This window comes from Argentina silus (genome assembly GCF_951799395.1).
Source record: "Argentina silus genome assembly, chromosome: 19".
In the NCBI taxonomy this organism is placed as follows: domain Eukaryota; kingdom Metazoa; phylum Chordata; class Actinopteri; order Argentiniformes; family Argentinidae; genus Argentina; species Argentina silus.
In genome coordinates this window covers 254,879-264,878 of record NC_139673.1, presented here as the reverse complement: position 1 = coordinate 264,878, position 10,000 = coordinate 254,879, and the positions used below count along the sequence as shown (strand labels likewise).

General features: G+C 50.0%; 2 protein-coding genes across 2 annotated transcripts in view; both read left to right on the top strand.

Moving 5' to 3' along the window:
- LOC310819487 (homeobox protein PKNOX1-like) overlaps nucleotides 1-3,406 on the top strand; it is a gene marked incomplete at its 3' end in the record, with an annotated part of 7,116 nt that extends 3,710 nt beyond the window's left edge. The window contains exons 5-11 of the mRNA XM_083690789.1: nucleotides 55-216; nucleotides 397-532; nucleotides 908-1,005; nucleotides 1,841-1,942; nucleotides 2,330-2,406; nucleotides 2,619-2,788; nucleotides 3,165-3,406. Coding sequence (XP_083546915.1) covers nucleotides 55-216; nucleotides 397-532; nucleotides 908-1,005; nucleotides 1,841-1,942; nucleotides 2,330-2,406; nucleotides 2,619-2,788; nucleotides 3,165-3,406 — 987 coding nt within the window. The remainder of the gene's footprint in view (nucleotides 1-54; nucleotides 217-396; nucleotides 533-907; nucleotides 1,006-1,840; nucleotides 1,943-2,329; nucleotides 2,407-2,618; nucleotides 2,789-3,164) is intronic.
- A 4,442-nt stretch (nucleotides 3,407-7,848) lies between these two features.
- pdxkb (pyridoxal (pyridoxine, vitamin B6) kinase b) overlaps nucleotides 7,849-10,000 on the top strand; it is a gene marked incomplete at its 3' end in the record, with an annotated part of 10,583 nt that continues 8,431 nt past the window's right edge. Inside the window, 2 exon segments of the mRNA XM_083690788.1 lie at nucleotides 7,849-8,078; nucleotides 9,788-9,842. Of these exon segments, the coding sequence (XP_083546914.1) occupies nucleotides 7,998-8,078; nucleotides 9,788-9,842 (136 nt within the window). The 5' untranslated portion in view covers nucleotides 7,849-7,997.

The following is a 10,000-nucleotide window of genomic DNA, read 5'->3' as shown; positions in this document are numbered from 1 at the left end:
CCTCTCCCCCTGTGACCCCTGACCCCTGTGTGACCCCTGACCTCTGACCTCCAGATGGTGCGGGCCATCCAGGTGTTGCGTATCCACCTGCTGGAGCTGGAGAAGGTCAGCGACCTCTGTAAGGACTTCTGTTCCCGCTACATCGCCTGTCTGAAGACCAAGATGAGCACTGACTCCCTGCTAGGGGGGGAGGACGAGACCCACACACACACACAGGTACACACACACACGTACACCCACACACACACAGGTACACACACACACACACACACACACACACACAATCTTATTCACAGTCTCCACAGACACAGCGCCTTTATCCCTTTATCTGTGTGTGTGTGTGTGTGTGTGTGTGTGTGTATATATGTGTGTGTGTGTGTGTGTGTGTGTGTGTAGACCTCCAGTGTGATGTCAGGGACCCTCAGCCCCCAGAGCATCATGGTCCCAGCCTCAGCTGGCAACGTTACCGTGACGACAGTCAACCCTGGTCAGATGGTTGCAGGTCTGTCACCCTGGCACACCACGTCTACAGGTACCCTCCTCCTCTCCTCCTCCTCTCCTCCTCCTCCTCTTCTCCCCTCCTCTCCTCCTCTCCTCCCCTCCTCTCCTCTCCTCCTCTCCTCCTCCTCCTCTCCTCCTCTCCTCTCCTCCTCCTCTCCTCCCCTCTTCTCCTCTCCTCCTCTCCTCTCCTCCTCCTCTCCTCCTCTCCTCCTCTTCTCTCCTCCTCCTCCTCTCCTCTCCTCTCCTCCTCCTCTCCTCTCTTTCTCTCCTCCTCCTCTCCTCCTCCTCCTCCTCCTCCTGAAATGTTTAACCTCTAACCCTGGCACTCTCTATGGTGTGTGTGTGTGTGTGTGTGTGTGTGTGTGTGTGTGTGTGTGTGTGTGTGTGTGTGTGTGTGTGTGTGTAGGTGGAACACTGTACCAGCCCATCACAGTGGTCACTCCCCAGGGACAGATGGTACATCAGGCCATCTCACCTGGGACGATACGCATCCAGAACAACCAGGTAACACACACACATCCCCCACAACACACACACACATCCCCCACAACACACACACACACACATCCCCCACAACACAACACACACACACATCCCCCACAACACAACACACACACACATCCCCCACAACACAACACACACACACACATCCCCCACAACACAACACAACACAACACATCCCCCACAACACAACACACACACACACACACATCCCCCACAACACAACACACACACACAGACACCCCACTCACACCCTACAACACACACACCCCCCACAACACAACACAACACACACACACACACACACGCACACACACACACCACAACAAACACACACACACACACACACCACAACACACACACACCACACCACACCACAACAAACACACACACACACACACACACACACACACACACACTGTTACCTTCACACACTCCGAATTTGAATTTAATGTGTGTGTGTGTGTGTGTGTGTTTGTATGTGTGTGTGTTTCTGTGTATGTGTGTGTGTGTGTGTGTGTTTCTGTGTATATGTGTGTTTGTGTGTGTGTGTGTGTGTGTGTGTGTGTGTGTGTGTGTGGTGTGGTGTGTGTGTGTGTGTGTGTGTGTGTGTGTGTGTGTGTGTGTGTGTGTGGTGTGTGTGTGTGTGTGTGTGTGTGTGTGTGTGTGTGTGTGTGTGTGTGTGTGTGGTGTGTGTGTGTGTGTGTGTGTGGTGTGTGTGTGTGTGGTGTGTGTGTGTGTGTGTGTGTGTGTGTGTGTGTGGTGTGTGTGTGTGTGTGTGTGTGTGTGTGTGTGTGTGTGTGTGTGTGTGTGTGTGTGTGTGTGTGTGTGTGTGTAGCTGCAGGTGAGCTTCCTCCAGGAGGACAGTAAGAGTAAGAGAGGCGTCCTTCCTAAACCAGCCACCAGCGTCATGAGGTCCTGGCTGTTCCAACACATCGGGGTGAGTGTGTGTGTGTGTGTGTGTGTGTGTGTGTGTGTGTGTGTGTGTGTCGTCTCATGATGGCTGGAAGCTGAGATAGACGCAAATGTCTTGAGAATGAGAATGTCTTATGACCGGCCCATGGCCACACACACACACACACACACACACACACACAGAAACACACACACACACACACACCACACACACACACACACACAGAAACACACACACACCCACACAGAGATGGAAGAGGAAACATGATTCTCTCTCAGTTATTGACTTGGTCTCCCCCCCTCCTTCACCCCCCCCCTCCTTCACCCCCCCTCCTTCACCCCCCCCTCCTTCACCCCCCCCTCCTTCACCCCCCCCCTCCTTCACCCCCCCCTCCTTCACCCCCCCTCCCAGCACCCCTATCCTACAGAGGAAGAGAAGAAACAAATCGCCATCCAGACCAACCTGACTCTACTGCAGGTCAACAACTGGTGAGACACACACACACACACACACACACACAGACACACTCACACTCACACTCACTCACACACACACACACGCGCACGCATGCTCACACACACACACACACACACACACACACACTCACACACACACACACACACACACACACACACACACACACACACACTGTACTAGCTGTATGTATTTTCTCATGTCATCGCGTGACTGGCTAATCCAGGTTCATCAATGCCCGGAGGCGGATCCTCCAGCCAATGATAGAGAGTTCTGGGGACACGCCCTCCAAGAGCAGGAAGCGTGCGCCGCAGAGCCGGCCCACCCAGCGCTTCTGGCCCGATTCCATCGCCACGGCAACGGGCCTCCCGCAGCAGGTCTCCATGGAGGACCACGGTAAGACCCACAATGCATTGTGGTGTCTCTCACCACGGCAACCTGCTGTGACGTCCCCATGACAGACAGGCATCGCCACGGCAACAAATGAACACCTGCCTCTCGCCAAATGTGGGTGGAAGGTGGCGTTGGTGCTGGCAGGAAGCCAGGAGAGGTTGACAAGTATTTAGTATTTAATTTAAAAACAAAACTGGTGAGATCTGCTGACTAACATCTCATTAACTAACTAGGGTTAAGGAGAGGTTGAGATCTGCTGACTAACATCTCATTCATGTGTGCGTCCGTGCGTGTGACACCAAAAAGTTAATGTCATGCCCTGGTGTAGCCATGGAGACGGTCTGTTGGTTAACCTGGTTGGTTGTCTGCCTGTCTCTAGTTGCCATGGTGACGATGGGGCTGAGCGTAGACGAGCTGCAGACGTTGTCTTCAGACGGAGCGACCCTGGCCATGCAGCAGGTGATGCTGGGAGGACACAGTGAGGAGGAGGAGGAGGAGGAGGAGGAGGAGGGGGAGGAGGAGGAGGAAGAGATGGAGGAGGAGGAAGAGATGGAGGAGGAGGAAGAGATGGAGGAGGAGGAGGAGGAAGGGGGGAGGGGGGGTATGGCTGGAATGGACTGATGGATGGAGGGAGGAGGAGGAGGAGGAGGGGGGGGGGGCGTCTCTCTCCTGCATGCTTGTGTTTGACTAGCTGTATGACATAATCACTATGACATCACAGACCACCTGACTAGCTGTATGACATAATCACTATGACATCACAGACCACCTGACTAGCTGTATGACATCATCACTATGACATCATCACAGACCACCTGACAGCCCACTCCCATAGGCTCCACGTCTCGTAGCCACGATGACAGAAAATATGCTATTTTTATAATGTGTCACATGTGTGGAGATGAAGGCCGTTGGTTGGTGAATATTTATGTGTCAGAACCACCTCGTCTGACCCGGTTCTGAAGGTCCAGAAGATTCTGAAGGTCCAGAAGGTTCTGAAGGTCCAGAAGGTTCTGATGTTCAATAATAAACGGCTGAATCAGACCAGAGTCTCTGTTTAATGTCTCTGAGCTGAGAGATGATTTAAACACTCAAATAAAACACATTCTAACTAAACTAAATATACATCTACTTCAATCTTCTTGAGAAAAATGAATTATTTTAATGTGTGCACCAAAATGATGACTCTGTTCTCCAGAATGTTAATTGGGTCGGTGCTGTCTGTCTTTCTGTATGGTGGCGTGGTTTTGGAACCTGAATCTGGCCAATAAGAATAGGCTTGGTCGGCTTGTCAGAGTGGCCAGTAAAGTTATTGGGGTGAACCAAGCACAGCTGTCTGACCTTTACCATCGGCAGCTCCTAAGGAAGGCTCATGCCATACTGGACTGTACTGACCACCGCCTGCAGAGGGAGTTTGAGCTTCTACCTTTAGGTAGAAGATCTAGGGCCGGTTTCACAGAGAAGGCTTAAGCCTAGTCCTGTACTAATGCACACTTTCAATGGCAAATTGCCACTGAGGATGCTTTTAGTCTTGGACTAGGCTGAAGCCTTGTCTGTGAAACTGGCCCATAGAGTTCCAACTCATAGGACTAAAAAATTCAAAGACTCTTTTGTTTGCACTGCAATTAGCAGGCTGAATTTGCACAAATGATTGCACAAAGCACTTTCTGCACTCAGCAATTTGCTCGTCCTTTGTCTTCACATGAAGTGATGTTGTGCTGTGCTGGATTGTATTGTTGTCTCTGTGTCCTGTCTGGTATGTTGGCTTTCATGTTGTATTTATGATGGATTGAATGTGTTTTTAATACCTGGCTGCAACCACATTTCCCCCCAGTGGGATAATACATTTGACTTGACTGCTAGAGGAGCACAGAGACACAGATCACAGACCTGCTGGAGGAGCACAGAGGGTGGAGGGAGCCAGGCAGGACCAGTGGATCACAGAGATGTTGACCTACTTACAGCTGTGCTTGTTTGTTCTGACTTCACACCTCCTCCTCACTGCCAAGCTGCTTCTAATGGGATTAACCCTGCAGCTAATAATATAATCATAATAATCATAATAATCATAATCATAATATTATTATTATATTATTATGATTATGATTATGATTATTATTATATTATTATTATTATTATAATAATATAATATAATAATAATAATAATAATAATAATAAAATATTAATAATATTAATAATAATAATATAATAATAATAATAATAATAATAATAATACAGGCCCATTGCTGTTAATGAACCTACAGAACACTTCCACAACCTGACTAGTCTCTCCCAGGTAAATGGGGCGTGGCCATGTGGAGGGGTGTGTACATGTGAATGGGGTGTGGTCATGTGGAGGGGGCGTGTACCTGGGGTATCCCAGCTGCTCGGGGCGGAGTCTGCTGAACACACCGTCAGCCACGCCCCCTTCCCGTTCACCTGCAGCACCAAGCTCCTCCCACTCAGAAACAAGACAGGCAGGAGGCCAGACAGGCAGGCGGACAGACAGCCAGAAAGGCAGGCAGACAGACAGACAGACAGGCAGGCAGGCAGGCAGACAGTGTGTGTGTGTGTCTATAGATAGATAGATAAATAGACAGATAAATAAATAGATAGATAGATACAGTAGATAGATAGATACAGTAGATACAGTAGATGGATAGATACTGTAAATACAGTAGATACAGTAGATAGATAGATAAATAGATAGATAGATACAGTAGATAGATAGATAAATAGATAGATAGATACAGTAGATAGATAGATACAGTAGATAGATAGATAAATAGATAGATAGATACAGTAGATAGATAGATACAGTAGATAGATAGATAAATAGATAGATAGATACAGTAGATAGATAGATACAGTAGATAGATAGATAAATAGATAGATAGATACAGTAGATAGATAGATACAGTAGATACAGTAGATACAGTAGATAGATAAATAAATAGATAGATAGATACAGTAGATACAGTAGATAGATAGATAAATACAGTAGATACAGTAGATAGATAAATAGATGCAGAGATTTAGATTAGATTAGATTAGATTTAACTTTATTGTCATTGTGCAGAGTACAAGTACAGAGACAACGAAATGCAGTTAGCGTCTAACCAGAAGTGCAAAAAAGCAGAAAAGTGCAGTGTGAACAGTATATACAGGTAGTGCAGTATATGAGCAGTATAGTAGTGCAGTATAGTATAAGTAGTGCAGTGTAAGCAGTATATGTATTAGCAGTAACATTATAAGCAGAATAAATAGAATGCAGTATGAACAGTGTAAGCAGCATATGAGCTGTATGGGCAATGCAGTATAAGCAGTGTATATGTAAATAAACAGAATAAATATGGAATGCAGTATGAACAGTATAAACAGATATGTACAGTATGTACAGATATGTGCAGTGTATTAACAGTAGCATTAAAAAAATAAGGATATGTGCAAAGAGCCAATAGAACAACACTCAGGCCAGCAGCAGCCAATGGGAGAGTCTTGATCTCAACCAGGTCATCACCTGAGGAACCAGAGAGCAGCTTTGAGTCAGATACACACACACACACACACACCACACACACACACACACCACACACACCCACCCATACACACACTCAACACACACACACACACACACACATACACACACACACCACACACACACACACACACACACGACAGACAGGCAGAGAGACAGGCAGACAGGTAGGCAGACAGACAGACAGACAAATAGGTAGGCAGACAGACAGACAGACAGACAGGTAGGCAGACAGACAGGTAGACAGAAAGGCAGAAAGGCTCATCAGGGTGAAAGGCTCCACCCTGATGAGCCTGGCTCGACTGGACACTGTCCACAGGGCCCGCAGCCTCCAGGGGGTCTGGGGGGTCCTGGGGGGTCCTGGGGGGTCCTGGGTGTACCGGGTGCTGGTGTGACTGATGTTGAAGGTGGTGGGGATCTCCACAACAGGAAGCTCCTCATCACTCACAGACCCTGTCTCTGTCCCCCCCACCCGCCCTACCACACACACACACACACACACACACACACACACACACACACACCACTCACACACACACACCACTCACACACACACACACACACACTCACACACCACTCACACACTCACACACACATAGACACTCATACACAAACACAGGAGCGGTCGCTAGGCTGGCTTGATGTCCAGGAGATAGAGAGCTGAGCTCTAACAGGTGTCAGGTGTGTGTGTGTGTGTAAGGTATATTGTATCTTGTTCTCTATGTAACATAGTGAGCTGTGTCGAGAAGGGGTCATCCTCTCCTCCTCCTCTCCATCCCCCCCTCCTCTTTCTCCCCCCCCCCTCCTCTTTCTCCCCCCCCTCCTCCTCATTCAATTCCAAATAGAGGTTTTTCACATCGCGCGACAGAGCAACGGAAGGACCATATTTAGGCCCCGCCCCCTCCGTTCGCAGAGTAACCGTCTCTCCCCAACACGGCCCCACCGACCTCACCGGCCCCACCGACCTCACCGGCCCCACCGACCTCACCGGCCCCACCGACCTCACCGGCCTCACCGGCCCCACCGACCTCACCGGCCCCACCGGCCTCACCGGCCCCACCGACCTCACCGGCCCCACCGACCTCACCGACCCCACCGACCTCACCGGCCCCACCGGCCTCACCGGCCCCACCGGCCCCACCGGCCCCACCGGCCCCACCGACCTCACCGGCCCCGACTCAAATGGCTTCAAAAGCTGTTTTATTTGAACGTGTTTCTCTGTCAGACAGCTGGTTAAACCTCGTGGTCCCGATACCGTTATTACCGATACCGACGACGACGGTTCAGTAAACAGACACCGTATGTATCTATCGCCATATCTGTCTGTTGCTCTGTCACTGCGAGGAATGTGTGTTTATTAAGAGGGAATGTCGCTATTAATCAGAATAAGAACATCATCAAACACCCGGCGCCGTTCCGGTGTCACCACCGCGCGCTGTCACGTCCGTTCAATTCCGCCGCTCGTGATGTCAGTACGTTTAGGTGACCGTCGCGAGCGCCTGCAGAATAAGGATGTGTCTCGTGAATGAGCGGCTCCGGTGTCCTTCAGTGTAGCAGCGGGATCCCGCCTCCGCCGTCACGGTAACACGACGACCCGCTCGGTACCGCTGCTCGCGTGCAGCCAGGACACACACACCGGTGAGAGAGCGCGCTGCTCCGTTACCGGAGGTCGAGATGGAATGCAGGGTTCTGTCCATCCAGAGTCACGTCGTCCGCGGATACGTCGGAAATAAATCGGCATCGTTTCCGTTACAGGTACGAATCTGTTCTGTTCTGATTCACGGTTAGATTCGGTGTTTTCTGTGTGTTTAGATGATTAACGGGGTTAACGCGATTCACGTACACATCGCGCGCAGGTAGGGAAAGGTCACAATCACATGGCGCGCGCATGTTGATGTAAATACTGATTGACGGGATGCTTTACGGTGATAACGGTCTGAACGGCCCCGGTAGAAACACGGTGCTGGTGAAGTGTGTGTGTGTGTGTGCGTGCGTGTGTGTGTGCGTGTGTGTGTGTGCGTGTGTGTGCGTGTGTGTGTAGACAGCTGGACGGTAGAGTCGTAATCCAGAGGTTATCGTAGCGAGCCCCGGTGTGTGACATTCATGGACTAACACGAGCGTCAGTGCTTAGGTCATCATCATCATCATCATCATCATCATCATCATCATCATCATAACACGCCTCACAACGCTACCGATTAAAAGACCGGAATCAGAAAGATCGTTATTTCCGTTTTTTTTGTCCATGTCCGGCAGAGATGATGATGATGATGGTGATGGTGAGCGGGATTCTCTGTTTTTGCTGTCACACCAGAGAGAGAGAGAGACGGAGGGAGAGAGAGAGAGAGAGAGAGGAGGAGAGAGAGAGGAGGAGGAGAGAGAGAGAGAGGAGGAGAGAGAGAGGAGGAGGAGAGAGAGAGGAGGAGAGACAGAGAGAGAGAGGAGGGGAGAGAGAGGAGGAGGAGAGAGAGAGAGAGGAGGAGAGAGAGAGGAGGAGGAGAGAGAGAGAGAGGAGGGGAGAGAGAGGAGGAGGAGAGAGAGGAGGAGAGACAGAGAGAGAGAGGAGGGGAGAGAGAGGAGGAGAGAGAGAGAGGAGGAGAGAGAGGAGGGGAGAGAGAGGAGGAGGAGAGAGAGAGAGAGAGAGATGGTGTTCTAGTGTTGCACAGCAGAATGACGTAGTCAGATGTATCAGTGTTGTTGGGTGTTTCTCTGTCTGACGTCAGTAAAGGAGGAGACACTTTAGATCCCTTCTGTTTTCATCGGGAGGCACGTTCCACCACGTAACCAGGGTAACTAGTGATGCAGGGTAACCAGGTAACCAGGGGGTTGCAGGGTAACCAGGTAACTCGTGATGCAGGGTAACCAGGTAACCAGGGTAACTAGTGATGCAGGGTAACCAGGTAACCAGGGTAACCGGGGGGGGGGGGGGTTGCAGGGTAACCAGGGTAACCAGGTTGGTCAGGTAAGGACACTAATTAAATCCTGCTCTGTCTATTTATAGAAAGGTCAAGTCACTGTTGTTGAATTATGTTACACCCCATAGGTGTGTGTGTGTGTGTGTGTGTGTGTGTGTGTGTGTGTGTGTGTCTGAGTGAGAGAGAGAGAGAGAGAGAGAGACTGTGTGTGAGAATGTGTGTGTTCTGTTATTGTGTTAGCAGAGAGACTCTGTTGTACAGGTGTAGCTGCTCACCTGAGATGCTGAATAACTCCTCTACCTGTCTGTCTCCCTGTCTGCCTGTCTACCTGCCTGCCTGCCTGTCTGTCTGCCTGTCTGTCTGCCTGCCTGCCTGTCTGTCTGTCTGTCTGTCTGTCTGCCTGCCTGTCTGTCTGTCTTCCTGTCTGTCTGTCTGCCTGTCTGTCTGTCTGTCTGTCTGTCTGTCTGCCTGTCTGTCTGTCTGCCTGTCTGCCTGTCTGTCTGCCTGCCTGTCTGTCTGCCTGCCTGTCTGTCTGTCTGTCATCTACAGGTGCTGGGCTTTGAGGTGGATTCTATCAACTCGGTGCAGTTCTCCAATCATACAGGTTAGTGTGTGTTCAGGGTTCATACAGGTTAGTGTGTGTTCAGGGTTCATACAGGTTAGTGTGTGTTCAGGGTTCATACAGGTTAGTGTGTGTTCAGGGTTCATACAGGTTAGTGTGTGTTCAGGGTTCTCTCTAGGATGTTAGAACAGCGTGGTGCT